The sequence below is a fragment of the Chenopodium album genome, chromosome 9 (genome assembly GCF_948465745.1).
Source record: "Chenopodium album chromosome 9, dcCheAlbu1.1, whole genome shotgun sequence".
NCBI lineage: Eukaryota > Viridiplantae > Streptophyta > Magnoliopsida > Caryophyllales > Amaranthaceae > Chenopodium > Chenopodium album.
Window position 1 is genome coordinate 55,364,668 of NC_137842.1, and position 22,481 is coordinate 55,387,148.

The 22,481-nt window shown below is 35.4% G+C and overlaps 2 protein-coding genes across 2 annotated transcripts; both read right to left on the minus strand.

The window, feature by feature from the left end:
- Positions 1–566: 566 nt before the first annotated feature.
- On the minus strand, positions 567–1,581 carry LOC145559905 (uncharacterized protein At1g08160-like). Its single transcript, XM_081621184.1, has one exon. It carries the CDS (start codon positions 1,482–1,484, stop codon positions 771–773), a length of 714 nt encoding a protein of 237 aa, XP_081477310.1. The 5' UTR covers positions 1,485–1,581; the 3' UTR covers positions 567–770.
- An 8,472-nt stretch (positions 1,582–10,053) lies between these two features.
- LOC145559906 (uncharacterized) lies at positions 10,054–21,256 on the minus strand. The gene is made up of 7 exons (XM_081621185.1): positions 20,985–21,256; positions 20,838–20,878; positions 20,659–20,722; positions 20,330–20,518; positions 18,283–18,354; positions 10,812–10,990; positions 10,054–10,707 (listed from the first exon to the last, which is right to left on the minus strand). The coding sequence occupies exons 1-7, from the start codon at positions 21,138–21,140 to the stop codon at positions 10,590–10,592; spliced, it is 819 nt and encodes a 272-aa protein (XP_081477311.1). The 5' UTR covers positions 21,141–21,256; the 3' UTR covers positions 10,054–10,589.
- Between the last annotated feature and the right edge of the window lie 1,225 nt (positions 21,257–22,481).

Sequence of the window (22,481 nt, forward strand, 5' to 3'; positions counted from 1 at the left end):
TCAGCTTTAAGCTACTGGGGATTGTGAGTCTCACACTGCAGTCTCTCCAGAAAAACCACCCCCTCAAGTGATCAATAAATTGCAGAGACAGCAACACCATCAGAAACCTACAGGCAACGTGCTGCACAAAAATCCCATCTACTATATCTAAACCCAAGAGAAAATAGTTGCTATGATACCACGAAAATTCTTCTGAATCTATACAAAACCCACCATTCCATACTGCACATAGTTCTTCAAACTTTTCATTCTCTATTACGAGCAATTAACATGCTATATTGCACTAGCCACCAATACACGGGAATAAAACTAGAGTCAGCCCTCAAAATTCTAAATGCTACTAGCACTAGTCATATTAGTATCGCAAAAGTTAAAAGCTCTGGCACGACATCAAATCCTTAAAACCCAAATCAAAGGTCAGCTAGCTTCCAGGAAACTTGAGTAATTGTGGTACAGCCTCGGCCAAAATTAAAGCTGCATTTATGTCTAGCCTACCATACAACCAACAATGCCATTATGCAAAGGATTATTAAATACCTACGAGTTCATCAGATGAAATGCTGCAATGACGAAAACATGATAAATTGATACAAATTAAGTAACAAACTACACCTATTTGTCAATTAATAGACACGAAATAGGTAATAAACGTGCTAGCGTATCTCTGATTTCAGTGTCATACATAATTCATATACATACAGTGAATTAATAGCAAAGATTAATCAATTCAATCACCTGGAAAAGTGGAAAAAGAAGATGAAGAACAGGAATCAGATACCAACAGAACACCGTCGGGGCCCACCAGATAAATTCCCCTTGGTAGAATTAGATGAAAATGCAACCGCTAAATCGTCACAAAAAACCCTAAGAAACCGTCTTCGAGCTCTCCAACCTCCAGCCTTAAACCTGACCAACGCCAACACTTGAACATCGAATTTGACGCTACCTCTAGAACGATCATCCCTCAATTTATTCACCAAATCCAACTCAAGGTAAGCCGAGGATGCCACAAGCTGAGCATCCATGGTGGTGACATTCTTAGTCCCCTGCTCAAATGGCGGAAGTTGATTCTGGGAAACAAGCGAGTTCTTGTAGAACAAGCGGGCCTCGATCTCGTCGTAGTAGACGTGGAGCTTGTGGTTAGGGTTAGCAACGGAGAAGTGGAGGGACCAAGTGCCGGAGATCTGGGAGGGGGAAGTGGAGGTGTTGAGGGAAGAAAGCGTGGCAGAATCAACGGTGAAGGCTGGGATACGAGGGCGGAGTACGAGCCAAACGATGAGGAGTATGACACCGAAAATGATGAAAACAGCGATGAGTGCCGCGAAGAAGCGGCGGAAGAAGGTAGCGCGTGGTTGGGGAGGGTAATATGGTTGTGGCGCGTTGTAGTTTGGATAATAATAGTTGGATTGTGGCGGTGGCGGTGGCGGGTAACCGTTTTGGGGTGGGGCCGGGTACCCGGTGGCGGGGCGTGATTGGTCTGTCATTCAAGGCGGTTATTTTAGTTTTAGGAGAGGAACAAATTGGGGGATTCTGATGGTTGAGGAGAGTGTAATGTGTAATGGGGTTGAAGAGAAAAACAAGTCGTCATGCCAACCTTTGGCCACTTTGGGTTTGTAACTTTGTACCTTTTGTATACACAACGAAGATGCCACCCAATAACCACACCCTTGCTTTTCTTAGATTTTTATACTAGTACATGTTCTCTATTCTTTTAATATTGTGTTTTTTTTTTTTTTTTTTTTGAAAAACGCCGAACAATTATATTAATCAAGGGACAAAAAGTCCGAGAGTACATACGGGGAAATCTCCCTAGGGCAATGATCTACCCACACTTGTTCGACACCACAAGGAACGACCTTTGCAAGATGATGGGCAACATTATTCCCATCTCTTCTTACATGAGACCACTTTAAAACATTAAAATCACACCATTTTTTTTTTTTTAATATTGTGTTAGGGTACATATTTTTAAACATTTTAAACATAAGTATGTGATCACAACTCAAAAGGCTAAGATTAAGACAAGGGAAAAGCAATATTCCATCCCACAAATACAAATACAATGTAGGGGCACTAATGCACTATAATTATGATTACAGACGATAGTAACACTCCCCTGTTTGCTCTGGTCTGTACTGAAATCTAATTTGCTCTGCTCTGTGTTGAAATCTAATTTGCTCTGGTCTGTACTGAAATCTAATTTGCTCTGCTCTGTCCTGAAATCTAATTTGCTCTGCATGTTCTGCTCTGTTAAAATTTGTTCTACTCTGCTCCGCGGTGTGTGGAAGCCCAACTATGCTCTACTCTGCTTTGTCCAGCTCTACTCTGCCCAGAAGCTCAATAAAACAGGGCCTAAGCATCCTAGTAAATGTCGACGTTCTTCCCTTCCTATTTCAGATATACCGATCTCTCAATATATTATGTCTTTATACTTTGAGGATGTACAATAGAGTAAAAACTACATGATTAAGCTCATATGTAGATTGTGGCATTTAGATTTACACTTTGCGGATGTAACAAAAGTGAACAAAATATAATCTACATAATCTACAAACTTAGGTTAGGAATCTCTTCACCCTCAACAGAGCCGCCTCCCTCTTCTCTCTCCTCTCTTTAGGGTTTTAATTTTCTTGGCCGTTTAGGCCGGAAATAGTCTAACTTCTTCGGAAATTAGACTATTTCTGACCCTTTTCTTCAATTTAATTTGCTTTTTGTTATTTGATTTGTTTTGCTTTGTTTTGTTCTCTCCGTTTGTGAGAGTCTGTCCCAATTTTTTTGGGTTTTTCCCAATTTTTTTGGGATTTTGATTCTCATCTATGGATGAGAATTTTATTTTTAGGGTTTTAATAATAATTGAGAAGGTGATTTGGATTCATATGGGTTTAGGGTTCGTCATCAACTCTACGATCAAAACATCAGCGCAGATTGCGAAGGTCTCTACTTGGAAAGATGCAAAGACATCGAAAATCACTACTCGCGTCAAGTTTGAAGCGGTGGAGTGTGAGCTATGCCCATATGCAAATTAGTTATGATTTTAATTGTAAAAGTTATGTTATTTTCTCTAGATATGTGGTTTACAAATCTTTATTATTGTTGTAGATGTCGTATGACTATTTATTAATGATAATATTCTTCTTCTTGTAAAAAAAAAAAAAAAAAAAAAAAAAAAAAAAAAAAAAAAGTTAGGAATCTCTTCTCGCAAGACTGTGCCCTAATTTAAAAAATAAATAAATTTAAAAAAAAATGTGTCCATAAAAGGGTCTATATCTTGGTGTATCGGAGTAGAATATCCAAGAGAGAGAACATAAATTGCTACCCGATTTCCTACTTGTAGATATGTTGGGACTTGAAGTTCGAGAAAGGATCCAAAATATGCTTGACATTATTCATCAACAATTAGAGCTTCCAAGAGCATTTATATTAACTCTGCAAGATATTAATAATTGTTGGATTATCACCTTCAATAAAGATATTGAAGATATCATGATCTCTAGCTAAGAGGAGGCCATTGCGAAGAGCAAAGGCTTATGCGAGAAAAGTCAGGCAAAAGCCTAGGTTGTAAGTACGGCCAGCATAATGATTCCCTAAATGGTCTCTAATAACAACACCAGCATATGCTGAATTGTGAAGGGCGGAACCATCAAAATTCAGCTTACAGTAGCCCACCGGGGGAGGGGACCAAGATATAATAATAGGGGAGGGTTGAGCACTAGTATGAATAGGCTTATTGCTTGGAAGGTGGATATCATCCAAGATAGAACAAGCTTGTCATCCATGAAACAAAGAAAAGGGGTGAATATAAATACTATTAGTTATATATGTAGGTTTTTTTTTTTTAGAAAGGTAAGAAAAATAAATATTAGATAGCCTTCCTCATGAGGAAAAATGTAGATTATGTATGTGTATTATGTAGATTATGTAATCTCTTAGGGCTGCCTGAAATGGGTGTAATGGGAGGGGAAAAAAATACATGAATAAAATTTCTGGATTTTTTTTAGTAAAATTAACTAGTTTAAATCCCGTGCAACGCACGGTTTTTACTTGATCAAATTATGAATCAGTGAATTATAATGTTAATACAACAATAATTTTTTTTTCAAAAAAAAAAAAACAATATTTTTAATTGAAACAAATACTTGAATTTCTTTTCAAAAAAAAAAATCAAAAAACTTGAATTAATATTATATTGTTATCAAAAGTTATTGATTATTAAACATTAAAAAAAAACACAAAAAATTAATGATTATAGTGTTTCATATGAGAATGCAATTTATAATTATGACCCGTGCAATGTAATTATATACCCATATGTCCCTATTTTGTTGGCATGTTTTGACCGGCACAATATTTTATAGCATACTATAACTGGCAAAATGTTTTACAAATTTATTTAATTAATTTTTATGAAAATTAATAATCATGATTTTTTAATTTTGTTTTATATTTATGTTTATAGTTATTGAATTGTAATGTTATTACTCCGTATTAATAAAAAAAAATATCAATAAATATATAATAATAGCTAAAGTATCAAATCCTGGTTAGAGCAAAAAAACTTTCAAAGAAAAAATACGTTGTAGAATGATACGAAGTACGGGAATAGTACATTTTATTATTCTAATATATTACCTTATTATGTGTTTGTTTATTATTGAAAAATACCTATTATAAAAAATATGAAAGATATGCATATAGAATATATTTCGTATATAGTTGCCAAATTGAAAGTTAAATATCATAGGATATATAAAATAATATTAATGAATATTTTGTACAAAAAAGAAAAAAATGGAAAGAAAAAAGTGGCGGGAAAATTTTTAATCGAAAGATGACAAGTGTCATGTCAGATTTGCTTTTAGTATTATGTAATTGATTAGTGGGGTAATCTATTTCCTTAAAAAGAGGGTTAATAATTACCCACCTCTCCCCTAGGGTAACACCTACAAATTCTTAAATGGACCTGGTTCACACTAATTTATTGTGGACCACTAATATTAGAAACACTATGATTGTTTTTTTTTTTTTTTAAAAAAAGGTCACTACATTAAAATAACGGCTATTAATTTCATCAAATGCCACTGAGCAATTTAAAGATTCACCAAATGCCATCAGACTTTTCAGAATTCACCAAATGCCACCCAATTTTTAAAAAATTCACCCGGTGCCATTAATGACCAACGGCCGTTAACTCCGTTAGTAATTAGGGGTTAATCATGACACGTGTCATGATATAATTGGACCATTTATCTTAATTCATAAAAAATAAAAAATAAAAACAAAAAAAGTTAAAAAAAATACAAAAACAAAAAAAAACCTAAAATTTTCCCAACCACCCCCACCACTGCCAAACCCTAGCCCCTCCCCTTATCTCGCCGAAAAACGGCCGGTCACCACCTTAATTACCAACAATCGGTCGGCCGACCCTTTAGCTCCCCACCTGACCCACCGCCGACCCCCAAAACCTCCCTCACAAACTGCCCCAACCCCATAAAACCGCAAACACGAGCATCACCAACCCCAAAAAACCACCCACACAGCCACCCCGACCCCAAAAACCATTAGTAAAAAGCCCATCCTCCCACCGTCGAAACGACCGATTTTGAGGGTGGGGAAAGGGAGGAGGGGCTTTTTACCGATGGTTTTTGGGGTCGGGGCGGATGTGTGGGTGGTTTTTGGGGTCGGGATGAGCCGCGTGAGTGGTTTTGGGGGTCGGGGTGGGTCAGGTGGGGAGCTAAAGGGTCGGCCGACCGATTGTTGGTGGTTAAGGTGGTGGCCGACCGTTTTCCGGCGAGATGAGGGGAGGGGCTAGGGTTTGGCGGTGGTGGGGGTGGTTGAGAAAATTTTGGGGTTTTTTTTTATTTTATTTTAATAAATTTAGATAAATGGTCCAATTATATCATGACATGTGTCATGATTAACCCCTAATTACTAACAGAGTTAACGGTCGTTGGTCATTAATGACACCTAGTGAATTTTTTTAAAACCGGGTGACATTTGGTGAATTCTGAAAAGTCCGATGGCATTTGGTGAATTTTTAAATTACTTAGTGGCATTTGGTGAAATAGCCGATAAAATAAAGGTTGTAGGTTGAAATAAAAGCAATTGTTACATTATAAAAGCTTGTACTATTATAAAAGCAATTGGGATCTAAACATAATTAACATCTCTGGTCACACAAGTTTTAATAAAGGTTACTATGTTAAAAAAAATAAGGGTGCTATGTTAAAATTACGATCACTATGTTCCAAATAACATCAGTTCCGCGTGTATATAAATCTTAGGTCTACAATAATATTATTGTGGACCAGGTCCACGTAAGAATTTCTGGGGTAACACCTCCCCTGTACAAAAATTGAGGAAGACGTTTCAATGGCTACAATAATAAAATTGTAGTCATTGTAACTGTTTTCAATCTTGACCCTTTAAATTTTACGGATCAATCTAGTTCGTCCGTGTAGTTCAAAATACAACTAAAAAAACAAAAACCGTATTTCTTACTAAAACATTGTTTCGTTGCCATTTATGGTTTCTCTGCCTCTAAACTAAGAACATCTTCATCACATCTCCATCAAATATGCATAGAGCCATTCAGCCATATAAGCGAACAGGTTGATTAGGTAATTAAGAATTAACAAAGGGTAATTGGATTTTTTTCCCACCCAAATTAAAAATTCATCATCATCCTACCTTTAATCACCCAAATTCCATCATACCATGGAGTATGTGTGAGGATTTTAATGTAACTTCATAAAACAGTAATCGCAAATGAATGAAATGATGAAGCAAAGTACAGAGTAATTGAAGGATAGAAACTGAACGAACGTGCGTAGTTTTTTTTATTTATTTTTTTTTTTTTTGAAAAATTGAGATTATAAATCCCAACTTTGGGTGGTTTACTTTGAAAAATCCCAACTATGCATTATCCCTAAAAAAATCCCAACTTTGATACCCATTTTCTTTTAAAGATCCCAGATGACCGGTTACCTGAAGAGAAAGTTAACTCATTTTTTCTAAAACAAAATTGCCACTTGTCAGAATTTTAGTGGTCCAAACAATAAAATTAATTGTTATTTTAAAAAAAATATGATTTATTCAAAAAAAAAAATTAAAAAAAAAAACCAACCCCCAGCTCCCACCCCAATCCCGGAAAACACCTCACCCCCACCAGCACCCCGCCGGAAATCGCCCCCCATCCCCGAAAACCCCTCCCCGCCGCTGGAAAACGGCGCCCACCCTTCCCCCACCCCCGATAATCCCTTCTTGTCGCCGGAATCCGGCGAAACCCCCCACCCTCGCGAAACCCTCCCACCCTAAACCTTAAAGCCCCCTCCCAAAACCCCCACCCTCGAAGTCACCCCCCTCCCTTCCCCCACCCCAGAAATCGATCCACGGTTGGGGAAGGGGAAGGGGGCGTTTTCGAAGATGGGGGTTAGGGGAGAGGTGTTTTCCGGGTTAGGGGGGTTAGTGGGTGGGGTTTCGCGAGGGTGGGAGGAGGGACAGGGGTGGGTTTTCGAGGGTGGGAGAGGGTTTGTCGTCGGATTCCGGCGATGGGGAGGGGTTGTCGGGGGTGGGGGCGATAATCCGGCGGGGTGGGGATGTGGGTAGGGTGTTTTCCGGGATGGGGTAGGGGCTGCTGTTTTGATTTTTTTGGTTTATTTAGTTTTTTTTTTTAATTAATTTTTTTTTTTGAATTATTTTTTTACCAATCCCGTGTTGACACGTGGATTGTAACCTAAAGTAATAGGTTTGGTGACCTGTTGGGATCTTTAAAAGAAAATATGTATCAAAGTTGGGATTTTTGAGGGATAATGCATAGTTGGGATTTTTCATAGTAAATCGCCCAAAGTTGGGATTTATAAACTCAAATTTTCCTTTTTTTTTTTTTTGTAAAATTATTTTTGTAAACCACAAAGTCATCCTAATAAAAGGCTTGGATTAGTCAAAATCTTATGAATGGCTGAGATTCGATCCAGTATAATGGCACAATTTTATTGTAGCCATTTGAAAACTATCCCAAAAATAAATAATCTCCACTGTTATCCTAATAAAAGGCTTGGGATTTATAAACTCAAATTTTCCTTTTTTTTTTTTTTGTAAAATTATTTTTGTAAACCACAAAGTCATCCTAATAAAAGACTTGGATTAGTCAAAATCTTATGAATGGCTGAGATTCGATCTAGTATAATGGCACAATTTTATTGTAGCCATTTGAAAACTATCCCAAAAATAAATACTCTCCACTGTTATACTGTATCTTCCTTCTCCCCTGCTTATACTACCTCCTTCACCTCCATTTCACTCCGCCCAATTAAAGCTGTTGGCCGCCATTATAGCCACCCGATGGAAGCTGCTAGCCGCCACCATAGCTCATCAATTCTGGCGAATTACAAACAAGTATCATGAATTGAGCCATTGGTTGAAGAGATAGTCGAACAAAAGGTTAGGACTTTGGATCTTTCAAGTGAGGTGATGCTTGTGGTGGTCTCAAATTTATCAACGACATGATTGTTGCCGCCGATTGCCATGAAGTGGTTGTCTTTACCACAGGATTCTTGCCAAACCTTTGAAAATGAATTATTACTCTCTAAATTAATACTCAAGTAGAATCTACCCCATTAGATATTACCCCCTTTTTAATTTCTGGAATTCCAGGCATGCCATTAGTGTATATGTAGATAAACTTGAGCTTATACAGGGTAGATTGTTGAGCACCTTTTATGTAATACAAAAGTTGATTAATAAATGCTATTGAGCACTTTTTAAGTAATACAAAAGTTATTAATAAATGCTATAGGGGATTTTTTTAGTAGATTCTATTCTAGACAGAGGTGGGTGATTTCGGTGGGGGTGGGTTCTTTCGGCCTTTCGGGTAGGTAGGGGTGGTTTCAGGGTGGCTTAAGTGGTGGGCACTGGTGGTGCCATGGTGGTATGGTCTTACCAAGGGTGAGTTGGTAATTTTTAGATCAAGGTCAAAATTTAGTCATATACTACCTCCGTTACATGTTTTGTGCAACATTTTCCAAAAACAGATGCTACACTTTATGTGCAACAAAAAATTTCTTTCCTTTTTAGGTAAGTTTTTAAAAATGAAATTACCACAATACCCCCAATTTAAAATTAATAACAATACTTAATTTACTAACCCAAATTCAATTAATCAAATAATCACCCCCTTCTCTCTCCTACCCTCTTTCTTCTCTTATACCTGAAAACAGAACCACCATCATCATCAACGACCACCGCAAACACCACCAACCCAAGATCATCAATTCTACCATCAACACCATCGAAACCATACCACCAACACCACCCGTTCACCACCGACACCACGACCACCACAAACCATCGACCACCAAAGGCCGCCGTTTCGACCTCTAACCCCTCCTGTTAGAGTCGCTGCCCCTCCTCGTGAGAGTCCCCGCCCCCCTTGTCGAAATTGAAATTAAAACCCTAGAAATTGAAAACCCAAAAGGGGATCGGAATGAAATATTAAGTTTGAAAACTCAAATCTAAAGCAAAATTGGCAAATATGGGAGGTGAATTTGGGGGAATTATGACCGGTTTTATAAGTGAGTTTGTGGTGGCTTCGGGATGGGTGGTGGTTTTTGGTGGTTATGGCGGGGTTTTCGGTAGTTCTAAGGTGGGTTTTAGGATCTTGGTGGTAGTGTGGTGGGTTGGTATGGTGGTTTCGGCGGCTGGTATGGTACTTTTGGTGGTTCGTACGGTGGTTGGTGGTGTGTCTGTTGATAGTGGCGAAAATGGGTGGTGGTGGTGATGCAGTGGGTGATAATGATGGTTGGGTTGAGATTTTAATTTACTAATCCTGTCATAATCACATGCCCATATTTTTGTTAATCAACTTTTTCATTTTTTTTCTTGGGAAGTGTGCAAGCCTCTTTGTTGCACTTAACATGTAACGGAGGTAGTAATATAATGGCAAAGTTAGTCATGTAAAACACCAGTAAAAGCACGTTTCAAATATATATACAAAAGCAAAAGCAGAGGGATAGTATAGAATATAACCAAAAAAAATTTCACCGCATAGAAAGTGAAATGATTAGAGGCCACCGTTAGAATTAACAAAGGAATACAAAACACAATATGGCATGACTACACATTTTGCTTGTATATGTAATTAAAATGAAATGTACACATCCACACTAAATAAATTCAACCCCGTCACAGGGAATTCTTGGGGGTAAACTGACATTATAAGTGAGGAATCTTCTCAAAATACAATAACCAAACCGAAGTGTAATCTGAAACTCAAATCCCTATAGAGCTCAAAGACCAAAAAGGGGTGTTTGTAGGTCGAAGTTAAGAACAAAATGAGAACCTCTAATGCGAGCTTGGTGGGTGCATCAAGCAAGCAAACAACATAACCCAAAGTAAAGGGGGGTATCTTTATAAGGGTGACTTGTGCTGTCAATCACCACTGGGAATTTACGGTTGACAGAGACAAAGATAACAAGTGATCAATGCTTCTTTTTACTAAAGTAGTCCCAGAAGTTTCTTTATTCATGTTATGTTCCAAAATTTTGACAGATGATCCACGTTAACAGCTGCTGACATTAAACGATTTTGACAGCTTACTTTTCTTCCAGTAGAAGAGAAGTGCTTGAAAGAAGTGATGATAACTCCTCTTCTGTTGCAGCTCCGTAACCCTGCCATCTTATTCTACCGAAACTATCTAGCAAGAACATGTACCTGTGAAAAGACATTTTTTTGAAAAATATTAACAAAGTACTCAAGACTTGAGAGGTTAGATTACTGAACAAGGTAAATACTAAGAGAAGCCAAAGGTCCAATACCCAGTCAAAAGGTTCAATATCTTGAGCTCCTTTCTGAAGTAATAGTGATCGCCAAAAGAATAGACTAACTGTCTTTGCAGAGCGCCTGAATTCTCAGCTGGATTTGATTTTTTCATCATTCGAAGCAAGAGCCATTTCACAGGATTTCGTGACAGTAACCATGAGTCCACAAATGATACCTGAGCATTTAAAAAGTTCATCTTCAGTGAAAAGAAAATGAACAAAGAAATTGAAAGAATGTACAATTGTACATACATCTCCTTTAAATATTATAGCATATTGTCACGAGTCATCTCTCACACCAAGGATGGGCGTCATTAGGGTCACTAGGCAACAAGGCATAATCGTGACTAGGGGGCTTGCCCTTGATGCCTAGCAGCACACTTCTCCCTATAGAGCTTTATTAAGTAGTAGCCTTAAAAATAGTAAGTGACAGTAAAACAATAATGGGCTATTTAGGTCTTTCAAAAAAAAAATAATAATAATGGGCTATTTAGAGACCCAAACAAAGTCTAAATGGACCTAAATTTAGGGGTCCACAGTATTTTGGGCCAATGAAGACCATGGTGGTGTCGGTAATCCGAGATGAGGTCCCAATGTACGACTTTTGGCGGTAGGTAGTCCGAAAAACGCAGGAAGCTTCTAGAAGGTTCTGGCAGGTTCTTTTGAAAATTATTCTAGAGTGGATGATTTTAGAATAATCAAGGAAGGACCGGTGCATATTAGAAGTCTTATAAGTTCTATATATGTACATATCTCTTATACTCCCTCTGTCCCTTATTGATAGTCCCTTTTGGCCAATTTTAAGTCCCAAAATGATAGTCACATTTGTTTTTTTTCAAGTACCATTAATATTAATTTTTTACTAAAATTCCCTCCAATTTGCAACAATAATTGTGCAAATTTAACTTTCCCATGTAAATATTGTTTTTCCATGTACTTTTATTACTTTCTCTCTCTACTTTTTTGCATACGCAATATAAATTTACCTTTCCAATGTACTTTTACTACTTCTTAGTTACATTTCTTAATTCTCGTGATTTTTCCCCATAAGGGACTATCAATAAGGGATGGAGGGAGTAATATTTTAGAATGTTCCAGGGTTCTCCTTAGCATTCTAAGTAGGAAGGATGTAAAAACCTCCATGCATGTAGTTCCTAAGGAGGTGAGAACTCTCTAGATCCTTTTAGTCTACCCTCCATTTGAGGAGGATAGGAATTTTCTAGATACTCCTTATAAGTAGGATGGAGCTCTATAAATAGTGCTCCAAGGCTCATTTATACATTCTAGTTGAGAGTAAAAGCATTCCAAAAGCACTTGTGGTTTCTTGCAACTCAATTTCTTTCGTTCAAACATTTAGAGAGTGTGAGGAAAACCAAGTCACAAGGGGATCAAGTGAGTGTTCGGGCATACTAGCAAGGGTGATAGCTTGTGTGCTTAATTGTCTACGACACTTAGTTATAAATGTAGACTAAGGCACTAAGGGAGAGTGCTTAGTTCAACCATAGGAACTAAGGGCAACCTATGTGAAGTATGAGGACAACTTTTCCTAATGCGTAACAAAAAACTATGCTTACACTTTGTAAATAAAGAGACAAATCCATAATCTCTCTTCATATAACTACAGCCTTAATAATTATAAACTATTGTTAAAAACATTTATATATCTTAAGTCGGCATCCAAGGTCATTCCATCATAACCAATTAAGAATTTCTTCAATAAACATCATCATAACCTAAAAAATAAAGAAAGTAAGCTCTCCACCCTCACTCTAACTAAAATTATCCTTTGAATTCGGAATAGAGATTTGACTTTTAACAAGCTTACTTAAAAAATCTCAATAAAAAAACATCAACTGTACACCATCAAAAGATACCTAATCAATTATTCATAACCTAAGATTTTGAATAATTGATTGAACAAGAATTCAATTACACTTGATGAGAATGATTCTTTATGACGCAAATTATCAACAACCCCCATTTTTTATTAGGTGAATAAACTCGAACACTCTTATTTTTTCTTGGGGATGAAAGGAATCAAAAACTTGTAATTACAATATCATCATCTGTCCAAGAAAACTCCGCTCGATCCCGACATTCAATTCAGGATATCTAACAAAATCCACCCATTCTACATCAAGAAAATATCGATACTATTGATAATTTTCCATGGTTGCTTCCCTTCTTTCAATCATCAATCGAAATACATAAAATTCTCTCGTTTGTTAATCTATAACAGTAAAAAAAAATGACTTTCATATTACATATAATTCTCCCGTTTGTAAATATATGGCAATGAAAAAAATAGTGACTTTCATATTTTCATCATTTAGATCTTAAAAGGGGCATTAAAAAAGCTCTGCAATACTAAGTCGTGTTTTTGTAAAAGATTTGGTAGAAAAAACAATTCCAACATTTGCACTGTGATGGTCAAACGTCCGTCAACACCTTAGGAAAATGATTCATTATCTGAGCCATGTTTTTGGACAAAGAAGACATGTTTGAATTTCATTGTTGAATTCTGAGTCTTGTTTATTTCTCAAGATTCTGTTTTATCCTCCACGTGATACCAAATTGCCAATATATAATGCACTTGGATTAATCCTCGACAATAATATGAACCCGCAAATATTCTAAGTACAATCCAATACCCTCAACAGTTATCCACTCTAAAACCGTACACTGAACATCTCAACTCTCATTGAAATGCCACTAATGTCCCCAAATACACTCGAACATCGCACACTGAACATCTCAACTCACATTGAAATGCCACTAATGTTTCCAAATAAAGTTCTCAACTTTTCGATTTGCATACAGATTTACAGACACCATAACACAGCCACAACAAGCTTGACCTCAACAAGTTATATCCATATACCCTTAAATCATTATATGAGAAGCTATGTTCATTTAAGTGGGAGCTTGGCATGCCAAGTGATGACTTGCCTCATGTGTAAAACTAGACTCAGGAAGGGCAATTGAACTTGCCAAAAGAATTGAATTTTCCATGTTCAATACTAGTTGATTACAAGATATGATGGTAATAAACTAGCCTAGATCCTATAATGAGTTATTGGTGACAGAGGGAAGGAGGTTAGAAAATTAATGAGTGAAATCATTGTTATGACAATTTACCCTATGATCTTCTTCGTTCTACCCATTTAAAATCTTTTTGTGAGATTTTTTTTTTTTTTATATATAAAAAGGGTCAAAGTGGGAAGAACAAAAAGGATATGAGGTAGTACGTGTGATTATTGAATGAACTTTGTTTTGTTAGGTAAGAGAATCAAAAATTTATTGAGTGAATCTAATTTTGTTAAAACATTGTAGTAGGGAGTGTACGGCCAATCAAAGGACTGGGATTGTATATTAATAATCAATACTCCTATAGTCACCTAAAAATGTCTCCCCAAAACCAAACCCGATGATGAACAACCTTTCACCGCCATTATTGGTCGGGTTGAGTATTTAACCTTTGGAGTGTTTAAATCCATATTCATTCCCAATACATTTTATAAACCAACTCAATTCTTATCTCATTTCCCGAAACCATGACTTTCCACTTTTCGTGTCCACATCATTAAACCGAGAGAAACTGATTTTGTGGACCTATAATTTTGATCCAATAATAATTTGGTTAGATAGGCCTTGAAATAAGCTTTTCAACAATATATCATAAGCCCAGTTCCGATTTAAAACGAAGAATATATGAGCAAAATACTAAACTCGACCCAAAACCGACACCCTTTCACTAAAACGGCCATATCTTAAAATCTAAAAAATGATTTTGACCTTATTCCAATTGGGTTTGAAAGTAGACTTGATAATCTTTCCAATGAAATATTATATGCCTTATTCCGAGTTACGGATCAAAAGTTATCGTAGTTTTAAAAACTGGAATTAACGAGCAGCAGCTAAAATGCCGCGACGCGGAAAAAGCGGACGTGGCACGGTGCATATTGCCGTGACACGATATTCTACACCGTGACACGGTGCTTTTTTCGTGTATTTTCCGCGTTCCCTCACCCGTTTATGAACCTGGACGCATTTTGGAAAAAAGTACACCGTGACACGGCGCCACGTGCCGCGCCACGATAGACTTTGCCGCGTCACGGCATTTTCTGCCGTGTCACGGGATTTTCCCGTGTTTTCTTCGCGTAAACCCTGCACGCGTTTTATCATTTTAGGGCAGCTATTGCAACGCGAAGCGGTATTATATACCATGTCATAGCACGTTTTGCCATGTCACGGCAACCTCTGCCGTGTCACGGCGCCCCAAAACTAGGGTTTTATCTTTTTAGGGTTCCGCGTGTTCCCTCTACTCATTTTCTCTATTAATACCCCCTCCTTTCTACAGTTCGGGCCACCAAAAATCATTCTCTCTCCCTCTACACCAACAATCTCTTTCTCTCTTGCATTAGCCTAAACTCTAGCCACTTTATTTTTCCATAATACTTTTCCTTAGCACTCCAAGGAGTCCATACAACACCTGAGATTTTGTCATTAAATCAAGGCGTGAAAGGTATAATTAATTGAGGGTTTGAACCAAATCAACTCTACTTTTTAATTAATTATTTCAATTTGATTTATATTTTTATTGAAATTACTAACAATTTATTCATGATGTAGCAATTTAAAGGAGTGTGCGGAATGTGAGTAATTAATTTAATTACTTATTTAATTTTAATATTGCTAGTATCATGATTAGGTTTATTATTATTATTTGATTTGACTAACAATTTATTGTTGAATTGCTTCCAATATTAATGTTGATTTTATTATATTTTTTATGATCACCATATTGCATGTTTAAAGGGAATATGTAATTGAAAATCACGACTAATAAGATAATTTGAACAACCGGTTTAAGTTTCTTTTTATTCTTATTATTAAATCAAGTGATCACAATATTATAGAATTATATGTTGCATTAATATTCAACCAATTTAGCACAATGATAGTTTGGAGCAAATTGAATCTTTGTTTGCATGCCTTTGAGATCGCAAGAATCACTTTTCACTATAAGAATCGAGTAGAGGCCAATACGGGCGAATGTGACTCTATGACTCACTTCGTACCATCATCCCCGATCATCCTTTTGCAGTCCTGAACCATATGGAGTTAATAATCTCATGGATTATGAATGGGGTGTAACCTTCATGGATCAATCGTTGTTGCCTTTCGTTGTCCCTTAATCGTGGTTGCCTTAAAAGATCCGTGAACAGTATACAAGTTCCTTAAAAACTTGTTGGCGGCTCCCTACTTTGCTTTGTCCCTAATCGTATATGTCAATTCCCACTTCCTATGAGTGCCAAGCATATTCACACATGCTTTAACGTAGGCACACTTCAAACGACGCCTACACTCCCAAATTCCTATATCCTCATTTATAATTTCAAATTTCAGTTTTAATACACTTTATCTATTAAATACTGTGATTCCATCCATATATCATAGCTTGTTACTAGTAGTTAACTCTGTTATGTTGTTTTGAATTCAGCTTTTTCACTTAGTGACAAGCCAACTAAAAACAAAAAATCAAAATAAATTCCTAATCAATTGGTTCATGGTGCATGCTTGGGCATTTTTGCAACACAAAGTAGGAGCATGACTTCAGTTGCCCTCACTGACTAGTGAGCTTGAAGATTCAAAATTTAACCTGACCTGTTAAAGGGGTGGCCTCAAGCAATAACTAGCTATCCAAATTTTCATGGATCTCAGAGAATTAGTAAAATTGACTATTATTTGTGTAGGAAAGGCCCAAAGGCAAAAAGCTATATGTTCAAGTTAGAGAAGCTTCTGGTCATCTACCCTCCTTTCATTTACAGTAAAACCCAAAGAAGAAAACTAAAATGAGGATTGGCCTTCAGTGAGATCCCTGGCCATTTCTTTCTATGACTACTACTGTCACCATTTACAACTGAACCAATTTGACTAAAAAACGTAACGGGCGAAAAAGCAACCAATTTGCTCTTCCAGCCATACTCTTCCCCATCAAAGAGTTGCTCAAGCATCCACATAAAACAAATCATACTGTCAATACTGGACAAGTGAAGCTTTTAGTTACTGGGGATGACGAGTTACCGAGTTTCAAGCTGCAGTTTGTCCAGGAAAACTACCCCCTCAAGTGATCAATAAATTGCGGAGACAGCAGCACCATGATAAACCTACAGGCAACACGCTGCACAAAAATCCCAACTACTATAGCTAAACCCAAGAGTAAGTGGTTGCTAGATACGAGTACCAGGAAAATTCTTCTGAATCTATACAAAACCCACCATTCCATACTGCACAATTGCACATAGTTTTCTAAAACTTTCATTCTCTATTAGGAGTAATTAACATGTTATATAGTACTAGCCACCAATACACAGGCATAAAACTAGAAAGATTTAATCTAGATGTAGCTTCTCATTATATTTTGCATTAGTAATATTCTGTAGAGGGAGAGCTGGAACCACTCATCAGAGATGATTCTGCAGGTTATTCTTTTTCAATTACTCCAAACCTCATGTATTGACTAGGATCAGCCCTCAAAATAGTAAAAGCTACTAGCACTAGTCATACCAGTATTGCAAAAAGTTAAAAGCTCTGAAATGACATCAAATCCTTAAAAATTTAAATCAAAGATCAGCTAAGCTGACAGGAAATTTAGGTGATTGTGCCAAGACCTCTGTTGGAAGGGAAAAATTTAGAAATAAAAATTTCTAAAATGAAGTTCAACTCTATAGTCACTAGACCTTAGAAATTAAAGCTGCATTCAAATGTCTAGCCTACTGCCCAGCAACAATGTCTATGCAAAGGATTTTTAGCTACAACCCACTGAATATGATCGTTTTGATTCATACAGTAACTATTAATTTGTTGAGCAGAAAGTGCATTAGAGCTTTAAATAACTTAGTTGGAATGCTGCGAGGATGAAAACACGAATAGATACAAAGTATGTCACCTTTTGCAGAAATTATAGGGATTAAATTCAATGCTGAACATCCCACATAAAATTAAATACGTAGATATGACCTGTGAATTGGAAGAAGTAATGCTAGGATGGTTGAACTTTGTTATCAATTAGACAAAGTCATCCAGGCAGGTTAATACAAGGATGCACTTAAAATAATATAAACATCTTAATTTTATGTTAAACACATTTCATATTATCAATAGGTCAAATAAATAAAAATAAGCATATACATAATTTAGGGAGGAAGCCCCCAGAGCATACCTAAGCCACATAACACAATGCATGGATTTGTTCATATTTCTTATTGAGCCATCAAAGATTAGAATTATACCATATGCATTTAAAACACATATGAAAGCATCAGCTACTAAAAACTCAACTGCACAACACAGCTTACTAAAGAAATCATAGAACCTATGGGCTGTGGTTAACCTTGTGCACATAGGGGATGCAAAAGGCCAATCCACTATTTAATCCTAAGATACATTTTAAAGCATAATGTACCTCGTAAAGGTGGATATTCTTGGAATCACTGAAAGCATTCAGAAATGGTTTGCTCCAAGTATCGTTCATTGCCTGTAAATGAACATGGAAAAGTCAGACCAAAGAGCTACTGCAAAAGCACATGTCACCTTAATAATCTTTTTAAAAAAAAATGCCCTAGGGCAGTAGGGCCCAAGACCCAGATTTGCACAAAATTAAAGATATTAAGCATTTTGTATTTTAGGATATCACAGCTGTTTAGTCAACACTTTACACACTGGACCAAGAGAGCAATGCAATTGAAAAAAGCAAGACATTGAAAAACAGATTCCCAACATGAAAAATAACCGACCATTCTTCTTACAGCTAAACCAAATCTCCTGATACTACACATATTAGCAGTGGCTGCGTGTAAGTGCTCAACCATAAATAACGTTCAAAAGGACAATATTGATGCAGCAAGAACACAAGCTTACATTTATATAAACAGACTCAACAACCTCAAACATTCAGATCAAGTGGACAGCCCTGAGAAAAATGGACAAAGTGATACGTTTGGAAAGGGCCAAAAGTCTGGGCAAAGCCTGCCATATCAAATGACCCACCAGAAATCCTCTCATGCTAATATGTCGCTTGAAGGCTGAATTTGCAGGATGGTAATGTTGTTCAGAAAAGAGATAGGGAGCTTCAATTGGAACCCTCACCAAAGATTTGAAGGGAGGTAGACTCGCTGCTAATAAAAAGGATTTGACTTATATAGTTTCTATGATTGAGGATTCAAAATCCAGTGGCTCAATCACACAAAGATGAGGTTATAAGTAAATCTGAGAAATAACATGCTACTCTTAAATCTCGTGTTGTGTGTGAGACTGACAATTATAAATCTAGGAAAACCTATTGATGCAATATGGAATCTTATCACGACCTACCATACTTCAACATGAAGATACTGCATTGTGAAATTTAAGGACAATTGAGGATAGAAATGTCCTCTACTCTGAGCCACACATCATGAATGATCTTGCCATCATCCTTAAACACTGGATTTCAAATATTGATATTAACAGCTAAATCTCTTCAAGTCATACCCCTATGGGTCATATTTCCTGGTCTTTTTAATTGTCGAAGTGAAAGATCATTGAACAGGGATGGGAGTGCTACAAGAGTTCCATTACATGCCGAAGTATACATCAAAAATTTCATTTGCCAGTCAACTCAGTGCAAATTTAATATAGCAAATTAGCAATGGCTAGAGATGGTAGTGGTTGAGAATCTAAAGGAAGTAATATCTGATCAGATGATAGCCTATGATTGAAACAACCTAATAGTTTTAAAAAGTCAAGCTGTTGGCCATGATTATTAAAATAAATAAATAAATAATAAAAAGAATGTCGCTTCAAATGCCACGCCTAGACCCAAAAGTTGGGAGGGTGATATCTGGGTCACCGAGCAAGTGCAACGGCTACAAGAGATCACTCAGGAGAAATTCCTACCTAATACTTCATACTTCGTCACCACCAGGGAATATTCAGAAAGCAGAGCTTCTTCTGGTGTGATAATTCCTAGAGTAGTAATGCAGCCACCAGGTCCTTATAAGAGTTGGATTGTAGCCCGTAGATGTGAGAGTGAATGTGAATGTGAAATCCTTCCTAAAAAATGGATAGAGGGTGAAGCCTAATGCAATTCACGGGTAAGGACATTTTTGGCATGAAGATTAGGAAAACACAAAAGAGTTGCTGGTGGATATATGATACATTAATCTCTTCAATTCTTCATTATGGTATAATACAAATTAATTTGGACGAAACAGAAGGATCGATAAGACAGCAACACTAAAAATCCAAAAGGCTGAATCACTTCAGAGAAATAGTAATTGACAAGGTAAGCCAATTTTAATAGCCATGCCTACCTAATCTTTGAAATGCAAACAAGTTTTCAACAATCTGATCTTCATAAACTATAACTTCAATCCCCAATTTCAACAACTTCGGAAAAAATCATAATCCTCGAGACAATTAACATATAAGGCATATATGAAGAGGTAGCATAGGACAGTTCAAATACAAACCTGAGAACTAGCACGAAACGACAGACAAAGTAAAGTTGCTTTAGGAAGATCCACATTGTCGCGATCAACCACATTGCCATCTGACCCAATTGGGAGCTTAAAACTTTTACCATCTGAATAACTAACATCCACTGATGGAAACTTTGCAGCTACAGCAGCAGGGATTAGAGTCTTACTTGCCATAGCAATCTAACCAGAATAACACAAGTCCAAAAACATCAAATTACCAAAAACCCAATTTGCATATTGTCTAACAAAATAACCACAAATTTCAACAATTTTTCACAGAAATAAATTGAAAAACCCTTTAAACTAACTTAAAAGATTACCTTGCCACCATTTTTTTTGAGATCAGACATATCAGCAAAATATCCCCTACTCATCTCATCTTTACTGTCCTAAATTTAAACAAAAATTAACACACATCAAAATGCATAAATATCAAAATTTTGAAACCCAACAAAATACTCGTAAAAAAAAACACAGTTGACAAATCATGAATACATACAGTCGAGCACGTTCTTTCTCAATTGCATCTTTGTTACCCATCTGAAATTACATATTAACATCAATAATCATTCACAAAATACCAAAAAAATTCAAATTAAAATCAAAATTGAACAAGATTCAATAGGACATTTATAGTAAGAGAAACCTGGTAGAAATCGAGAAAGCGGACAGAGGTAGAGTTTGAAGGATTGGGAAATGGGGAAAATGCGAAAGAATCATGATTTGCAAATTGTTTCCGAGAGCATAGAATTGATCGTCTTACAGTGGCTGCTTGGTCTGTAAAACGTTTCATTCTCCACATTTTTCTGTCTAACTATCGAGCACGGTAAGCACTGAGCACTGAGCACTGAGCACTGAGCACAGAGTTTGTTGATGATGGGGCACTTCAGATACCCTGTGCGGACGGGTTGTGTTTGTGTTTGATAGGGATCTTAGGCCCCGTTTGAGGTGTTCTGCTAGACTGCTAACTGCTCTGCTCCGCTCCGCGCTACTCTGCTATGCTTACAAATAATATATTGAATTATTATAATAATAATTAATATTTAATAATAATAATTAAAAATTAATATTTAAAATAATAATAATAATAATAATAAATAATAATAATATTTAATAATAATATTATTAAAAATTAATATTTAATAAAAAATAATAAATAAAACTATTTAATACTACCTCCATTTCATATTATTTGCAACGATTTGACATAAAGTATAGAGGAAAAATGTTTAATCGTTGCAAATAATATGTAACGGAGGTAGTAATTAAATTAATAATTAATATTGAATTATAATAATAATAATAATAATAAATAACTAATAATTATAAATAATAATAAATATTTAATAGTAATAAATAAATAATAATAATAGAAAAAAAAATAATGGTAATAATAATTTCTCAAAAAAATTAATAATTACAATAATAGTAATAATAATACTTATTATTAAAAAAATTAATAATAATAATAACTGATTTTTTATAATATAAATTAATATTTAAAGATAATAAATAATATTTAAATATAATATTAATTATTCATTTTTAATATTAATAATAAAAATAATTATTATTAATTTTTAGTAATAATAATTATAATAATAATTAATATTTAATAATTATAATAATAATGCGATAATATTAATAATAGTAAAATAGTAGTAATAGTAATAGTGATGATGATGATGATGATGATGATGAAAAATAATTATTATTAATTTTTAGTAATAATAATGAAAATAATAATTATAATAATAATTAATATTTAATAATAATATTTAATAATTATAATAATAATGCGATAATATTAATAATAGTAAAATAGTAGTAATAGTAATAGTGATGATGATGATGATGATGAAAAATAATTATTATTAATTTTTAGTAATAATAATGAAAATAATAATTATAATAATAATTAATATTTAATAATAATATTTAATAATTATAATAATAATGCGATAATATTAATAATAGTAAAATAGTAGTAATAGTAATAGTGATGATGATGATGATGATGAAAAATAATTATTATTAATTTTTAGTAATAATAATGAAAATAATAATTATAATAATAATTAATATTTAATAATAATATTTAATAATTATAATAATAATGCGATAATATTAATAATAGTAAAAT